Source organism: Rhinoderma darwinii, chromosome 10 (genome assembly GCF_050947455.1).
Source record: "Rhinoderma darwinii isolate aRhiDar2 chromosome 10, aRhiDar2.hap1, whole genome shotgun sequence".
Taxonomy (NCBI): domain Eukaryota; kingdom Metazoa; phylum Chordata; class Amphibia; order Anura; family Rhinodermatidae; genus Rhinoderma; species Rhinoderma darwinii.
Genome location: NC_134696.1, coordinates 74437682 through 74456946, shown reverse-complemented (window position 1 = coordinate 74456946; position 19265 = coordinate 74437682). Strand labels below are relative to the sequence as shown.

General features: G+C 40.8%; 1 protein-coding gene across 1 annotated transcript in view; it reads right to left on the bottom strand.

Annotated features, from left to right (window-relative positions):
- The window catches only part of C2CD2L (C2CD2 like), a 114729-nt gene that overhangs the window by 3186 nt on the left and 92278 nt on the right, over window positions 1-19265 (bottom strand). Inside the window, exons 12-13 of the mRNA XM_075840081.1 lie at window positions 1843-1976; window positions 1118-1379 (exon numbers count right to left, since the gene is read on the bottom strand). Of these exons, the coding sequence (XP_075696196.1) occupies window positions 1118-1379; window positions 1843-1976 (396 nt within the window). The remainder of the gene's footprint in view (window positions 1-1117; window positions 1380-1842; window positions 1977-19265) is intronic.

The following is a 19265-nucleotide window of genomic DNA, read 5'->3' as shown; positions in this document are numbered from 1 at the left end:
CTCCATAAAAAAAATACAGAAGTATTTTATTCAATTTACATTTCAGGCAAATTAAGTAATATGGAGTCATTTCTAATACAAAAATAAGTGTTATAATTGTTAAAAATTCTAAATTGCATAAATTTGATTGCTAGAATAGACTCAGGGATGCTGGAAGCTGCTTGTCCGACTCCAGGGAGCACAGGAAATAGGGCTAAATGCTATACTTATTCCCCTGAGCTAGCATCCAATGTAAATCAACCAGCCACAGATGTGTAAAATCAAGGAGAAGCAAAGTGTGGATGCAATTGACAGGAATGGCAGTCAGATGGGCACTCATAAATAAGCCCACTGGCCTTTGATCCCTTGCCTAGACAACGTAATCTTTGCTTTTATACAAGGACTCAAAAGAGCTTGAACAGCATCCATATTCTAGTTAGAACAGCACTGAACCATAGAACAAAAACAGCAAGCACGATACCAATCATTAGTTAAATTGCCCTTTTCTACCACATATAAACGTATTTTGGCGGTTTGGTCTATGCGGACCTCTTGAATAAACAGCTACATTATAGGATTCTGCAAGGAAAAGTAGTACAGTGTAGAGCAATGAAAAGATACATCAAAGTTCACACTTCTACAACAGGTCCAAAAAAAAAACCTTGCATCAGTCTATTGTCCGTTATGATCAAATCACCCACACCGTTTATATTTACAGGAGAAGGCCCCATGCACACGACCGTAAAACAACGGACCATACCACGGTCCGCGGTTTTACGGACCTATTCGGTTCTATTGATTGCGAACACCTTTCCGCTACGGATGGGTGTCCGTGCCGGAGAACTGTGCCGGGAATTATGGAGCGTGTCCTATTTTGTTGATTTTACGGGCCGTGCTCCTATACTTTGTATCATCGTGGGTACGGTCGTGTGCCTTAGTCAAGTTTTATTTTGTTGAAGAGGACATCAGTTTTTCTATCTTTTCAGAATAGTCGTAAAGACTGATTAACATTCGCAACAGTCAGTTCTAATAATTCAACCATGTGACAACAGAAACAATTAAGAAGATAGACTATTCAGTTCAAAGAGGTTTTCAATAAAACTGGTCAATAAAAGTTTGACAATTTCAGCCTCCATACCTTTGTGGTCTTTAAGGCTGCGTGTTTCCAAGGCTCCAGTAGAGCCAGTTTCAGAATCCACATCATCCAGGGATGGTCGATCTGAAACGTCTGACCTCGTGGTGTCAGTGTCTTGATCGTGGGAAGCCACTACCTCAGAAGGAAATTCAGCAGAACCCTCTGTTAAAGACTCTTGAAAATATGTAGAAGTCCCATGCAATGAGGCATCCATGGAAGCTGCATATCCCAGTGAAAGCTCCATCTCATCATCACCAATTGGTACCTGGTGGAAATGGAGGGTCATTTAAAAATTTTTGCAAAACCTTAAAAGGGTATTCCCAGTTTTATTTATGGCATTTCCTGAAGATATGCCATAAATGACTGATAGATGCAGACCCAGCTCTGTGACCCACACCAATGTCGAGAACAGGGGTCACCCGACCCCCGTTTTGCAAGGTGAGGCGGCCGCTGGCTGCCAGTTCTAGGCAGGAACTAGCAGAGCTTGCCTGTTTCCGTAACTCCTATAGAACAGATTCGAGAGACGCTAGTCCAGTGACCTGGAATAGTCAGCCAGCGGCCCCCTTAACCAGGTAAAACAGGGGTCGAGTGACACCCATTCTCGATATAGGTGCGGGTCCCAGAGCTGGGACTTGCTTTATTTTTATGTTGCGAATACCCCTTAAACATATAGAGAGGACAAAACAAGCGAAAAATCCCCCCCAGTAGGTTATCTTTTGAGGTTATACCTTTGACACTCCTGAGATAATCAGCGTGCTACGTTTGGTAGGTGTCTTCTTGGATGACTTGTTGCCAGGTTCAGTTAACTGTCGAATAGCAGTCTCTGCCACAGGATCTAGTTTGATGGAGGATGGGTAGCCACCTGACAAGAGTCAAGATCTAACAGTGTGAACAAATCTCAAATTATTTTAGTACAGACTCTGTATATCTACTTCCATTCTACTAGGGGCAAACATCCCACATTTATTAATGATATAGAGGAAGGGATTAATAGCACTATTTCTATTTTTGCAGATGACACCAAGCTATGTAATATAGTTCAGACTATGGAAGATGTTCATGAATTACAGGCAGATTTAAACAAACTAAGTGTTTGGGCGTCCACTTGGCAAATGAAGTTTAATGTAGATAAATGTAAAGTTATGCATCTTGGTACCAACAACCTGCATGCATCATATGTCCTAGGGGGCGCTACACTGGCGGATTCACTTGTTGAGAAGGATCTGGGTGTACTTGTAAATCATAAACTCAATAACAGCATGCAGTGTCAATCAGCTGCTTCAAAGGCCAGCAGGATATTGTCGTGTATTAAAAGAGGCATGGACTCGCGGGACAGGGATGTAATAATGCCACTTTACAAAGCATTAGTGAGGCCTCATCTAGAATATGCAGTTCAGTTCTGGGCTCCAGTTCATAGAAAGGATGCCCTGGAGTTGGAAAAAATACAAAGAAGAGCAACGAAGCTAATAAGGGGCATGGAGAATTTAAGTTATGAGGAAAGATTGAAAGAATTAAACCTATTTAGCCTTGAAAAAAGAAGACTAAGGGGGGACATGATTAACTTATATAAATATATTAATGGCACATACAAAAAATATGGTGAAATCCTGTTCCTTGTAAAACCCCCTCAAAAAACAAGGGGGCACTCCCTCCGTCTGGAGAAAAAAAGGTTCAAGCTGCAGAGGCGACAAGGCTTCTTTACAGTGAGAACTGTGAATTTATGGAATAGCCTACCGCAGGAGCTGGTCACAGCAGGGACAGTAGATGGCTTTAAAAAAGGGTTAGATAATTTCCTAGAACAAAAAAATATTAGCTCCTATGTGTAGAAATTTTTCCTTCCCTTTTCCCTTCCCTTGGTTGAACTTGATGGACATGTGTCTTTTTTCAGCCGTACTAACTATGTAACTATGTAACTATGTAACACCCCCCAGGTAGCTGCAAAAACACATCCTCGGCAGCTGCACAGAACTATCAGTACTGCTGAGAGGGTTAAACAGCTATTGAATGGCCAAAAAAAGCAAAAGAAATTTAGATAGGTTAATATGTTCAGTTTGTATGTGGAAAATATTTGCATTTGTATCATCTTATTTGCCATAAATATGCCAAGATGAAGCATATCACATGAAGTTTTACATAGAAGCAAATACTGTGATATTTTCAGAAAAGAAAAAATAAACGGTCAAACAACTTGCTACATCACTGACACCATACAACATCCCGTAAGAAAAACAGGATTACAAAAGCAAAATCACAGTGTACAAACCCATATGTACCATCCAACAGCACTCTACATGATTGTCAGCATGTACGACTGCTCCAATGAGGCTTAGGAAATTGGGGGAGTATGACAGGTGTAAAGAGCAGCTGTGGCATCGGTGTGAAATACATAAAATAAATAGACACCCAGAAATCTAAGCCTCTATTCAGATTGCGTTAAGGGCATCTATTATCCACATGGTATATTTATTTTTTGCAGCACCCAACTTTAATTTTCCTGTACAGGAAAAAACAAACGGTATACGGATCAGCCCACCAGATACCAAAAGGGCAATTTTCTGCCATCTGTCTGTCCCAAAGATGCCTGTTGATACATTCGTGGTAGCACTGGAATCATTTTCCAGTGCATACGCCAAACGTACTCCTAGATCATACACATACATAGGCACTAAGTCATACAATGGTACTAAAATTCAGTTAAATAGCCCGTGATAGTACAGATTAGCTGGGGTTTTACCCCGATGCTAAAGGAGCAAAACCAAATATCTGTTACTCAGTCATACTTTCCAGTTTTCGTAACGGCACAATGTGTGAGGTGAAAAGGAGGCCAATTAGTTAAGGGGGTTAAACACTGGGTGATTATCGGGCAGATGAAAGTTCATGTATCGTTTATTGGCGCTTGCTGCACCGGCCGATTATTGAAGAGATTTAGAAACAAAGCCCCTGTTCAAGTGAACAAAGAATTAAACCTGCTGTAATGGCTTTTGGGCTGCCCCCATACACATTAGATCAGACGTTTCCACTGAAATCAACGGGGTCAGCAAATTTTAACCCTGTCCCGCCTCAGCCATTTTTTGTTTTCATTTTCGTTATTCACTCGCCACCTTCCAAGAGCCATAACTTTTATTTTTCCGTCCAGAGTGTGGTGTGAGGGCATATTTTTTTGCGGGAGGAGTTGTAGTTTCTATTGGTAGCATTTAAAGTACCATATAATGTACCGGGAAACTGAAAAAAATAAAATAATTCTTTACGGGCTGAATTTGGAAAAAAGATTGCTCAAAAGTTTTTGGGGTTTAGTTTTTATGTCTTTCACCGTGCGGTACAAACGACAACTTAACTTTTTTCTGTGGCTCAATACGATTCTGGTGATATATAAAAAAAATGAAAATATAAATTTGGTATTTTACTAAAACGGTTAAAAAAAAAAAAAGAAAAAAAAAAAAGCAGCCTTGCATATCTGATCTAGGCATGCGTCTGCTCTCTCAGCCCAGGAAGTGGACACAGCTCTGGTGGAGTGAGCTCCGAAGAACCCTGGAGGCTTGAGAATCTTATTTACATAGGCTAAATGTATGGCCCGTTTAATCCGCCCCGCTATAGTGGATCTACTGGCTGCCAAACTCTTGTTGGGACCCTGGACAAATACATTTTCTGAGGTTCTTAAATCTTTAGTGATGCTTAGGTACTGGACTAGGCATCTCCTTACGTCCAGGCAGTTAAACTGCTGTTCCCTCTGATTTTTCGGGGAATTACAAAAGGAGGGGAAAATAATCTCTTGGTCTAGATGAAATGGAGAGACTACTTTAGTAGAGTATATGGAGGAAAGGCAGAAAGGGACAATCTCACTTACTCTACAGGAAGATGTAATGGCTAACAAGAATGTCATTTTGAGTGTAGGCATCTTTATAGTTATAGAGTCTAGTGGTTCAAATGGTGGGTTTGTCATAGCCTGGAGAACAAAGTTTAAGACCCATGGAGGATCTAATCTGGGATTTAAGTCTAGATGAGGCGGTCAAGAATCTCCAAACCAGTGGCGTTCTGCCAATCTGAAATCAAAGAAGGAACTTAGTGCGGATATCTGAACCTTTAAAAGGTGCTAGGCTTGAGGCTCTTATTTAACCTGTTAGTGACTCCCAATACGCCTTTTCAAAGCGGGAACTAACAGGCTTAATTCTAATGCATACGCCTTTTCACAACTCAGCATCAGAATAAAATCGTGGGCTGTGCAGAGGGATAGCTCCCTGCTCAGCTACCGAAGGTAGCTGAGGGCTTGGAGCACTGTCTGGGGACCGTTGTTTGCGGTCCCAAAACCAGAGAAGAGGAAAGAGGAAAGAGGAAAGAGAAGAAGAAGAAGAAGAAGAAGTACATCATAATGACACAGATGCGGGACAACTGCTTCTTCAGCAAGACAGTCATAAGTACAGGCAAATAAGTCCATAGCGACATGTATCCATTATTCATTTACAGCTTCGCTTCTCTTTTGTATACCGCTTTATTAAGGTGGCATAACAAAATAGCCTTTTACCACGTCTCCTCTATTTCATGTGGAAATGTAATAAGAATCTAAAGAAAACATTATATACCCATAGTGTCTGAAATACCCATTATTTCCTCCTTTAAAAAATGTTTGGGTCTGCATGCTCACTACACCACTAGTTTTTAAAATGGGTCATCTCTGCGTGTTTTTTTTTGTTCTTCAGGCAGCTCAATGCCTCTAAATGGATGATATGGGGCCTAGAATTTATTCAATTGTGCCCTGAAAGCCAAAGGGTGCTCCCTCTCTTTTTGGCCCAGCCACACGTCTAATAAGCAGATTGGGGCAACAATGGGAGTATTTTTGAAAACAGTAGAAATAGGGTGATCGGTTTCTTTGTAAAGCGAACATGAGAATGAAGAAACACACCCAGAAATCTGTCTTCAAAGTGAGACTTTTATGAAAAAAGTGTGTGTGTGTAGCAGAGCGGAGCGTGCACGGGCGCCGCTGATACTTCATAGCCACTTATCAGCTGTTTTGAAGAATCAGCGGCGAGCACCCCCCCCCCCAACACGCAAAATAAAGTGTAATCAAGCGGTTTTTTTGCACGTAAAATGTGAAAAAAAAAAAAATACATGTCAAATACACGGCGTGTGAACCGGTCAACTGAAAAGTCATTTACTTCACTTTCATCATTCTAAGGCTGGGTTCACTCGACCTATTTTCAGGCGTAAACGAGGCGTATTATGCCTCGATTTATTCCTGAAAATACGGCTCCAATACGTCGGCAAACATCTGCCCATTCATTTGAATGGGTTTGCCGACGTACTGTGCCGACGACCTGTCATTTTACACATCGCTGTCAAAAGACGGCGCGTAAAATAACAGCCTCGTCAAAGAAGTGCAGGACACTTCTTGGGACGTATATGGAGCCGTTTTGCATTTAATTCAATGAAGAACAGCTCCAAATTACGGCCGTAATTGACGCCTCGCAAAACGAGAGTACGAGCAATTACGTCTGAAATGACGGAGCGGTTTTCTCCTGAAAACCGCTCCGTCATTTCAGGCGTAAATGCAGTTAGCGTGTGCACATACCCTAAGGGTATGTTCACACACAATGTTTTCAGCTGAAAAATCGGAAGCAGAACGCCTACAAGCATCTGCCCATATGTTTCAATGGGAAATACAGCGTTCTGTTCCGACAGGGCGTTTTTTACGTGGTAGTTTTCCAAAAACAGCATGTAAAAAGACACCCGACCAAAATGAAGTGCACATCACTTCTTGTGACGTTTTTGGAGCAGTTTTTCATTGACTTTATAGAAAAACAGCTCCAAAAACGGCCGTTAAAAAAACGCGAGTTTGATTAAAAAATGGCTGAAAATCAGGAGCTGTTTTCCCTTTGTTTAGTAAGCGTGTGAACATACACTTAGCCTTTTGGTGTGTCCTAGAACTTCTTCCAGATGCAGAATCACACCCAATATGGCTGCCGGACACTGCTTAGCAATTTGAAGACACCTTTACCTGGCTTGTGAGAGGGGGGGTGAGGTTCCCTCCCACATTTACAGCAGCTGTGAGTCAGGTTGCTTTGCATTATTAACCTTGCTGTAATTCTGGGAAGTGCTCCCCCTGGTGGCCAACATTGGAAAACATGTCAAATTATTATTTAATTTTTAATACTTTCCACCATATGGAAAAAAAATACAGCAAAAAATTTAAAAAATGTAATAGAAATAAGTAACGACACTTAAAAAAAAAAAAAAAAAAGGTTTAAATTTGCGACATTCCCTTTAAGGCTCAGAGCCCATTTTTCAAAACGGACATATTTCACTTTATGTGGTAATAACTTCGGAATGCTTAACCCCTTCACGACCAGCTCAGATTAACGGGCTGCCGTGCTGGGCTTTTCTCCTGCAGCCCGTTAATTCACGTGGTGCCAGAACAGAGTGCACAGCGCTCTCCCTGTGCTCTGAATCTCTCAGCACACGCTGCTACAAGCAGCCTAAGTGCTGAGAGAAGACATCAGGATCGGATTGGTGTCTGCCCTGATGACATGATCACCATGATAAACTTATGATGATCACAGCAAAGTTTGTTGCAGCAACAAACTTTTCGTGCTGTTTGTTACAATGTTTCTCCTCCCTCCCTGTCAGATCGTTCTGAGACAGTGGGGGAGCAGAAGCTGTGTGTCTCCTATAAAGACACAGCAACTGTAAAAACACACAAAAACCACCTCCACATAGATAGTTTAGTGTAGGCAGCTAGTTATAGTTTAGGTAGATAGTACTCAGACTAGGACAGTTAATTTGTTAATAATCAATTATGGCTTATAGTGTGTGTGTGTGTGTATATATACATACACACACACACGTAATATATATTATATATAGACATATATTTGAAATTTTTGTTAATACTAAAAATTAATAATTAGGGATGTTATATATCTATATCATCATATAGATATATACGTACATGTAATATATACGTATACACACATATACTTATATAAATCTCTTCATATATTTTACACGTCTGTAAATTCTAAATACATGGATTCATTGTTAGGCTGTGTTCACATGGAGTTTTTTGCAGGAGGAAAATTCCTCCTGCAAAAACTGCTCCAGACGGTTTTTGCACAGTGGTTTGACAAAAACCCGTCAAAACACTCGTCGAGGTGTTTTTTTTAACCCTTCTGACTGATTGAAATGGGGTTTTGGAGGCGGAAACCGCCTCAAGATAGGTCATGTCGCTTCTTTTTACCGTGATGCGTTTTTTTTGCTCACGGTAAAAAAGCTCGTCCAACTCCCATTGAAATCAATGGTAGACATTTTCAGGCGGTTTTTGCGGAGCAGTTTCCGCGCCGAAAAACTCGTAAAAAAAACTCAGTGTGAACAGGGCCTTAGGATTGTTCATAAATTTATTGATCAATGGATTAGTGGACTTTTTCTTTGTTACTTTTATTAAACCAGTTACAAAAAACAAGTAAAAAAAAAAAAAAATACGTAAAAAATGGCACGCAAGTTATTTAAGAGGCATTTGCTCTTTTGGATTCTGATCGTGAATGGGGTCACTTTTGGGGGGTTTCTACTGTTTTGGTCCCTCCAGGGCGTTGCAAATGGGACATGGCACCGAAAACCATTATAGCAAAATTTGAGCTCCAAAACCCAAATGGCGCTCCTTCCCTTCTGAGGGCTGTAATGTGTTCAAATATAAGTTTATGACCACATATGGGGTATTGCCGTAATCAGGATAAATTTATTTACAAATGTTGGGGCGCTTTTTCTCCTTTATTCCTTGCAAAAATTAAAAAATTTCTGTTTCGTCAGAAGAAATGTAGATTTTCATTTTCACAGACGAACGCCAATAAATTCAGCAAAAAACCTGTGGGGTTAAAATGCTCACTATATAACTAGATAAATTCCTTGAGGGGTGTAGTTTCCAAAATGGGGGTCACTTTTTGGGGGTTTCCACTGTTTAGGTACCACAAGACCTCTTCAAACCAGACATGGAGCCTAAAATATATTGTAATAAAAAGGGGGCTTCAAAATCCACTATGTGCTTCTTTGCTTCTGAGGCCTGTGCTTCAGTCCAGTAGCACGCTAGGGCCACATGTGGGATATTTCTAAATACTGCAGAATCTGGGCAATAAATATAGAGTTGCATTTCTCTGGTAAAACCTTCTGTGGTATAGACAAAAAACTGTATTACAAATGAATTTCTGCAAAAAAAATTAAATTTGTAAATTACACCTCTACTTTGCTTTAATTCCTGTGAAATGCCTAAAGGGTTAAGAAACTTCCTGAATGCTGTTTTGAATACTTTGAGGGGTGAAGTTTTTAAAATGGGGCGATTTATGGGCACTTTCTAATATATAAGGCCCTCAAAGCCACTTCAGAACTGAACTGGTCCATGAAAAAATAGGTTTTGGAAATTTCTTGAAAATGTGAGAAATTGCTGCTAAAGATCTAAGCCTTGTAACGTCCTAGAAAAATAAAAGGATGTTCAAAAAACGATGCCAATCTAAAGTAGACATATGGGGAATGTGAACTAGTAACTATTGTGTGTGATATTAATATCTGTTCTGCAAGCAGATCCATTCAAATTTAGAAAAATGCAATTTTTTGCAAATTTTTTATACATTTTGGTGTTTTTCACAAATAAATATTGAATTTATCGACCAAATTTTTTCACAGACGTAAAGTACAATATGTCACGAGAAAACAATCTCAGAATCGCTTGGATAGGTAAAAGCATTCCGGCGTTATTACCACATAAAGTGACACGTCAGATTTGAAAAAAATCGCCTGCGTCCACAAGGCCAAAACAGGCGGTGTCCTGAAGGGGTTAAACCTATCCAAGCGACTCAGATTGTTTTCTCGTGAGACATTGGGCTTTAAGTTAGTGGCAAAATTTGGCCGATATATTCAGTGTTTATTTGTGAAAAATAGCAAAATTGAGATTTTAAATAAAAAAAATTAATTTTTCTGAATTTTAATGCAACTGCTTGTAAGACAGAGGGTTACACCACCCAAAATAGTTACTAGTTCGCATTGCCCGTATGTCTATATGTTGGCATCATTTTTTGAACACTTCTTTTTTCCTACGATGTTACAAGGCTTAGAACATAAGCAGCAATTTCTCATATTTTTAATAAAATCTGAACAAAAGCCTCTATTTTTAGGTACCAGTTCAGTTCTGAAGTGGCTTTAAGGGGCCTAGATATAAGAACCACCTATCAAACACCCATTTTAGAAACTAGACCCCTCCAATTATTCAAAACAGCATTTAGAAAGTTTATTAACCCTTTAGGCGTTTCACAGGAATGTAAAGCAAAGTGGAGGTGAAATTTACAAATTAATTTTTTGTCAGAAAAGCTTTTATTCCATTTTTTTCTGTAATACAAAAAGGTTAACACAGAAACAACTCACTCAATACTTACTGCCCAGATTCTGAAGTTTTGAGAAATATCCCACATGTGGCCCTAGTGAGCTAATGGACTGAAGCACTGGCCTCCGAAGCAAAGGAGCACCTAGTGGATTTTGAGGCCTCCTTTTTATTAGGCACTATGTCCAGTTTGAAGAGGTCTTGTGGTGCCAAAACAGTGGAAAGCCCCCAAAAGTGACCCTATTTGGCAAACTACACCCCTCAAGGAACTTATCGAGGGGTATAGTGGGCATTTAGATCCCACAGGTTTTTTTTGCTGCATTTTGTGGAATTAGGCTATGCAATTGAAAATCTAATTTTTCCAATAAAAAGGTACAATTTTTAAATTGATTAAAATAGAGAAAAAGCCCAACATTTGTAAAGAAATTTCTCCCGATTACGGCAATACCCCACATGTGGTCATAAACTGCTGGTTGGACAAACGACAGATCAGAATGGCAGGAGTGCTATTTGGCATGTAGATTTTGCTGGATTGGTTTCTGGGCGCCATGTCGCATTTGCAGAGCTTCTGGAGGTACCAGTACAGGGAAAATCCCTTAAAAGGGACCCCATTGTGGAAGCTACACCCCTTGAGGAATTCATTGTAGTTTTCATGGCATGCATGCGACTTTTTGATCAGTCTTTATTCTATTTTTAAGAGGCGTGGTGACTAAAAAACAGCAGTTCTATTTTTTTTTATTCTATTATTTTTTTTATTTTTACAGCGTTCACCATGCAGTATAATTTACATTCACTTTATTTTGAGGGTTGATACGCTTACGGCGATACCATATGTTCATAGTTTTTTTTGTCTTACGGCGTTTGCACAATAAAACACTTTATAAAAAATAATTAGCTTTTTGTGTTGCCTTATTCTAAGAGCCATAACTTTATTTTTTCATCAAGAAAGCTATAATAGGACTTTTTTGCGTAACGAACTGTAGTTTCGATCAGTACCATTTTTAGGTACATGCGACTTTTTGATCTCTTTTTATTCCATTTTTTGGGAGGTGAAGTGACCAAACAATTGTGATTCTGGTATGGTTTATTTTCTTTTTATGGGGTTCACCGTGCGGGATAGATAACTAAATACTTTTGTAGTTCAGGTCATTACGGATGCGGCGATACCGATTATGTATAGCTTATTTTTATTAATCAAGGACTGATGAGGGAAAGAAATGGGGATTTTTACTTTTTTTACTAAAACGTAATTTTTATTTTTACAAAAAGTTTTTTATTTTATTTTTAACTTTAGTACTTTGTCCCACTAGGGGACTTGAGGGCAGGAGGCCCTGATCGCTATACTAATACACTGCACTACATGCGTAGTGCAGAATATTAGAGCTGTCAGCTACTCGCTGACAGCAAGCATAGTGGGTCCTGACTTTATCAGGATCCACTAGGCTTCCATAGATGGCATAGCCGGACGCCATTATTAGGCCCCCGGTTGCCATAGCAACCATTGCCGCCCGCTATCATGTAGCGGGCTGTCTATGGTGGTTTAACCCATAAGAAGCCGTGACCGCTATTGAACTGTCGAAAGGGGTTAAATCAGCGGGGATACCGCGATCGGTCCCCGCTGAAGGAGCTGCGGCAACTGCTGTACGAGACAGCAGCTGTCACAGCTCCTGTATGTGTCGGGAGGACGGCCGAAATAAGCGTTCCTCCTGTGACGTACTATTCCTTTTACTGAGCGCGAATGATGCACTTACCATGACGTAATAGGACGTCGTGGAGCGCAAAGGGGTTAATCCTGCCTGGAGAAAATAGAACATCAAAAGGGATATCTGGTTTGGTTAGAGGTTTTATGTTCGGAACACCCCTGCAAAATGTGTAAATTTTCCAGGCTCTTTGATATATTTCAGAGGTAACCTTTTTCCTACTTGCTAGCAGAGTAGAAATGACAGACTGAGAACCCTGTCTAAGGATTACCCCTTTTAGTTTCCAGGCTGTCTGATTAACTTTTTGAATTTCGGGGTGCATTACTGGGCCCTGGTATAGGAGATCTGGTATGGTCGGGAGAATCAAAGGCTGGTCTGAGGACATTTTCCTTAATCATGTCAGTCATGGCCTCTTTGGCCAGAAAGGGGCTATCAGGATTATCGAAGCTTTGTCTTCCCTGATTTTTCTCATCACCCTTGGGTAGGGGGGGGGGGGGGGGGGAGACATTACGGGGGGGGGGGGCATAACCCCTCACTTGACTCCAATATCTGGGAGAATGCATCCATTGCCGGGTGTTCTGATGGATCCAGGGAGAATAAACCTTCCTGTTTCTTCTGGACACGAACCGGTCTATTGAGGGAAACCCTGATCTATAAACAATCTTCTGAAAAAAAAACTATTATTCAGAGACTATTCTGACTGGTGTAACCTTTCTCGGCTTAGGAAGTCTGCCACCTGGGTGTCCCTTCCCTTCAGGTGGACAGCTGAGAGGGTCAGCAGATGGTGCTCTGCCAGAGGAAATATCTGGGAAGATAAATCTATCAGTGGAACCGATCTCATCCCCCCTGATTTATATAAGCCACTGACGTTGTGTTGTCTGAATATTGCTGGTATAGAGTTTCATAGTCTGAAAAACTGCTGCCAGTTCCCTGAAGTTGGAAAATCTCTGCACAGTCAGATTTTTTTTTAGATTTATGTTCCATCCAAAGTTCGTTAGGATAGAGCAAATAATTTCTATCTGTTGGATCCGGGTCTGAGATGTTTCTGCTACTATTAGAAAATCGTCCAGGTAGGGAATCAAGAGGATGTCCCTCGTCCTGATGTAGAATGTAATTTCTGCTATTAATTTTGAGAACACCCTTGGGGGCTTGTGAAATGCCAGAGGGGAGGACTCTGTACTGTAGGTGACACAATGATTTGTTGAGGGTCACTGCTACCCTTCGATATTACTGGGGAGGACTGCATATTGGCACATAATATGCATCCTCCAGGTCTAGTGATGCCATCACACAATCTTTGGAGATGAGAATTACGGTTGAAGGAATGCTCTCCATGAAAAAATGTTTGTACGTCAGATAAGAGTTCAAATCCTTTCGATTTATTATGACCCTGTATTTCCCTTCTGGTTTGTTCACCAGCATAAGAGGGGAATAAAAGCCCTGGCCTGTCTCTGCACTTGTGACTTTAATTAGAATTTTTTTTTTTTTTTAGTGACAGAATTTCTGACTAATACTTTGTTTCTCTGAATTTTTTTGGGTCCTTGTGGGAAAGAATCTGTTTCGGGGAAGAGATCTGAATTCTAGGATGTACCCTGTTTTTATAATTCCTAGGATCCACGGATTTGTTATTTTTTCCCAATTTTTGAAATACAGGGATAGACGACCCCCCACCATGGGTCTTCTGGCGTCATTGTTGGTGGTCTGTTTTTGGGGTCGTTTTGAGGCCCCGAAAAGGAAGCCCTTGTTTTTCTTAGGAAATTTTGAGGCCCTAGACTCCTGTCCTCTAGGGTTAGGTCTTTCATTAAACCTCTTGGGACAAAAGGAATCCATTGATTTTCCTTGTGTAGGGAACCCCTTCTTCCTATCAGACGCTTTTTCCAATAGGTCATTTAGCGGGGGCCCAAACAAATCATCAGAGCAGGGAATGGAACACAGCTTCCCTTTTGACCCAGTGTCCCTCTTCCAGGTTTTTAGCCAGATAGCCCTTCTAGCAGAGTTAGAGAGCCGCTGATTGGGCAGAGAGGCATACAGAATCTACAGAGGCATCAGCATAAAAAATCTGCCTAGATCCTCCAAGGAAAGAGCATGCTTCCTCAATATTTTTGCTACTGGGGCATCAAGTCTAGGGGTATTATCCCAGTCCTTGCAGACCTCTTCTTCAAAAGGGATATTTCCTTTTAAGAAATTTGGGAATACCAACTTACCCATTCCCCTTTAATGAGGCTTAAAATATTCTTATGAATGGGAAAAGTTCTCGGTTATCTAGGCCCTAAGCCTTCAAACTTTATGTCCTGGAAAGAGCGAGGTTCTTCGGGGTCATCAATATTCATAGTTGCTCTTACGGTTTTAAGGAGTCAGTCTGTCTTCTGCTAAGACACACACACACACACACACACACACACACACACACACACACACACACACACACACACACACCTGTCCTCATCTGAGGAATTATCTGAAGAGCTTAGCTCTCCTTCTAGCTGAAAACCCTTTTCAGCAGGGAGTTCCTAACTTCTGCCCTCACAATCTCTTTAATGCTTGAGGCCAGATTTGTAGATTCTTCCAAGATGATCTTATCTAAACAATTCTGGCAAAGTCTTTTATTATAAGAGGCTGCTAGCTTTATATTACAAACTGCGCACTCCTTGTTACGGGTTTTATCCAGTTTCTTTCTAGGACCTTCCCTGGCCTAAACATATGTACAAGAGAAGAGAACAGTATTAGCAAAGAAAGAGGGTTTTTTGTCTTATCCTATATGCCTGCATTCTCCTCAAGTACCGGACTGGAGGATCTTGTGGCATCCGTACGGTCAATGCGTCCTGTTGCTTCTCCTGGCGTTTTTATTATGGGAGATACTGGAGCCTGAGGCTCCATATCGTTCAGGCCTAAATAGGCCTTGTATTGGCTGTGGAGGTCCTCTGCTCCGGACGCCTGTGGCCCCTTCCTCCCCGTTGGGGGTCGCCGGAACCACCACTGCCTAGACTGTAGGACGCGTCACCGTGACTGGAAGTTTTGCACAGAGTGCGCCAGAAGCCGCCAACGCTGGGCATGTGTACCGGCCCCACCAGGGAATAGAGTATGAACCCGGAAGAACCGCTCTCCCGCCAGAGGAAGGTCTCACCTCGTGGAACTTAAAACCACCTCCAGGGAGGGAAGCGATGGACCGGGAGAGGAGGGAGTAACCAAACACAGACTTAAGGTTGCTCCCTCCAGAGGAAACATATACCTTCCAGGGCACCCCTAGCAAGAAAAGGTAAGAACCTTGCTAGGGGGTCTGCAACCCATGAATTGCTTTTTTCCATTACAGGACAATCCCATCCGGAGGACAGGAAACCTGACTGGGTGTGTGGAGAGGTGTGTCCTTTTTTATATCATCATGCTTCCTGTCCAGCGAATGGTATGTCTCTCCCCATGGGCTCGGTCATAGGTGAAAGGGTAAAAATTTGATTTGTGTCGCCACATTCTGAAAGCCATAACCTTATTTTTTCATCGATTGAGCGGTGTGATTTTTTGCAGGACGAGATGTAGATTTTATCTGTACATAGGATTTTCTGAATCACTTTTTTTTTGGAGCCAAGTTGACTAAAAAACGACTTGGTGTTTTAAATTTTTTTTTTTTTAACAGCGTTCACCGTGCACATTAAATAATGCTATATTTTAATGATTCGGACTATTATGGACACAGCGATACAAACTAACTTTTTTTTATATTACTTTAGAGGAAAAATGGGGGAAGGGGGGGGTTTCTTGAACTTAATAAAAGTTTTTATTGAACCAATACGCTTTACAACATATGAATCCACAGGATTCGAGACATATTATACATTTATATCCAATTGTTGGTTCACAAGTTTTTCAGAGAAGAGAAACAACGAACTTCAAGGAAACAAAAGAAGAACACAAGAAAAAAAACAAGAACGTGGTCTATATAGACACATACAGTATTGTTACCCATTATTATTACAACACAATGCTATGACAATTAGAATTTTTCAATAGGAAGCCCTTCTGTCCACACCTTGAATGGAAGCCAACGAGCACTCCATCATACAATTATTATTCACATAATGCATGAGCTCCGAGATGTGGGGAAGGTTAGTGGATTTCCAATATTTGGCTATTAATATTTTGGCTGATACCAGCATATGAAAAAGTATAAGTCTATCGGAATAAGCGTAGTCAACTATTCCCACATGTAACAAGGCAAGGGCTGGAGATAGTGTAACCGGAGCTCCTAAAACAGATTCTAAAATTTGTGCAATACGCGACCAAAAGATTTTAATATGCTGACAATCCCAAAAAATATGAAGTATAGTACCTCTAGACATTGAACATCTCCAGCATTGATCAGATGACGAAGGGTATATTAGAGAGACGATTTGGGGTATAGTACCATCTATACAAGATTTTCCGGGAAGCCTCTAGGTGTGTAGCACATTTTGAAAAAGAACCGGCCAGCTGAAAAGTAGATTCCCAATCTTCTAAAGTAATAGATAAGTCCAAATCCCTTTCCCACCGAGATAGACAGACCATTTTAGATTTAGATACTAAGCCACATAACACCGCATAAATTCTAGAGATACCCTTCGATGTTCTATTCAGATTTTTGAATGCTACTTCCTCAACAGATCTAGGAACATCAGCATAAGCAGGAAAAGAATTCAGCAGATGTCTCACCCTCAAGTATTTAAAAAAATAATTCTTGGATAATGCGAACTTGTGACATATCAGCAAACGTCATCAAGTGATTATTTTCCATGAGATCAGAAATAGTTTCAATACCCGCATCCATCCAGTTATTGATCACTAAATTAGGAATTAGAAAGGGAATAAGGCGAAGAGGAATATCAGGATATCTCAACGGGAAAATAGATCCTTCCCACAAAATTTTTTCCACACTCGAAATCCCGCATCTAGTGTTAAGAATTGCGACCTAGGCAGTTTACCCCCTGTAGAAAGTAACCACAACTGGAATATTAGCCTGCAGCCCTTTTTCAATACACATCCAATCTTTTGCAGGATGTTTGATATGCCAGAACCGAACCTGATCTAAGATGGCAGCAGAATAGTAGTGAGACATCTGCGGAAGGCCCAAACCCCCTTTATTAATAGGTCTATATAAAACTTCGGCTGAAATTTGAGGTTGAGAATTTTTTAAGACATACCTGTTAACTATACTCTGAAGTTTTTTTAAGATAGGTTCTGGACAGGTAGATCGGCAAATTGCAAAACACACATATTTTAGGTAACACCATCATTTTAATAGTCAAGATCCTGCCAACCCAGGACGACTCGTATTTTAAATAAGTAGCTAATTCTTTCTCAACCTGTTGTAATAGTGGAAGGTAATTATATTTATGGAAAAGGGAAGTAGGATAAGTCAGCTGTATACCCAAGTATGGAATAGAGTCAACTGCCCATACAAAGGACTATGCGTTTTGCAAAGACGTCTTAAGATCTTGTGATAGATTCAGCTTGTAATAAGAAACCTGACTAAACTTTTCCAAAATCTTAGCAACTGCAGATACTGAGACCGTGGAATTAGACATCACAATAATCACATCGTTCGCGAATAAACCAATCTTGTGTTCCGTGTTCCCAACTTTAATACCACTGATCTCTGGACAGGAACGAATTAAGGCTGCTAGGGGTTCCATGACTAAAAGTAAAGATAAGTGGGGATAGGGGACACCCCTGCCTAGTTCCATTTGTAATCCCAAAACGCATAGATGAGCATCCAGACGTATATACCATTGCTGATGGAATAGTGTATAGGGCCATAATATTATGATGAGCTATCCCAGTAATGCCGAATTTAGTTAAGATTTCACCCAAATAACCCCAATGAACCCTGTCGAAAGCCTTCTCTGCATCAAGGGAAAGAAGCAGAGAAGGCGTCCGATCCCCCTCAATTGAACTCAAGTTCATGAGTCTCCTAGTGCCATCCGAGGACAGCCTGCCTTTAACGAACCCCACTTGATCTTGCTGTATGAGGTCAGGCAATACTTTAGCCAGGCACTCCGCAATAATTTTTGAGTACAGTTTAAGATCTGTATTTAAGAGTGATATGGGTCTAAAATTACCTGGTCTATCTGGGGATTTCCCCCCTTTTGGCAAAATGACTACCATGGCTTCCAGCATTTCTTCAGGAAAGGTCCCTCCACCCTGGACCGAGTTGAATACCTCTGACAGAAAAGGCACAAGAATAGAACTGAATTTCTTATAATAGTCAGTCGTGAAACAGTCTGGCCCCGGAGCTTTGTTCGGCTTCAAGGCCTTAATGGCTAGCAATATCTCAGACTCAGAAACAGGGGCAGACAAATCCGCTAACTGCATAGATGAAGCTGAGGGCAGATGTACCCGTTCCAAGGAGGAGGATATATCAGGGAGCGTAGGTTGCGGAGTACCCAGATTATTTTTAAGATTGTATAAATCAACATAATAGTCCGCCATCACATTAGCTATATCTTGGGGATTAAAAACTCTCATTTTTAGTGTTATACAAAAAAGGGATTCTAAATTGGGAGGAACGCTGTTTAAGGTGTGATGCTAACGCCGCACTAGCATTATTATTATAGCCATAGTATCTCGCTTTAACCTTCAAGGCTTTTTCATATTTGTATAAGTCCAGTTGATGTAACTGATGCTGCAAGTTCCTAATCATATCTGCCGTCAAAGGACAATAAACCCGTTTATTATCCCCACTGAGTTGAGTAATGATAGAGAATAAATGAAAACGCATCTCAGCCCTCTGTCTCGTATCCCTGGATGCAATCTTAATAAAGTGACCTCTCATATACGCTTTATGCGCACACCACAATGTATTAGGAGTGACATCCCCAGTGTTATTCTCCGAATAAAAGGTATGTAATAACTTTTCCAGGCGATCTCCATGTTTAGTGGACTGTAAGAAATAATTATTTAGACGCCACAAGGATGTTGGCGTAGAATTATATTGTTCCGCTATAGAAATACATATTGGAGCGTGATCGGACCAATCTATAGTTCCAATACCAGATGACAAACCACGTTGGAACAACACAGCATCAGTAAGGATCAAATCTATACGAGAGTAAGTCTTGTGTGGATGGGAGAA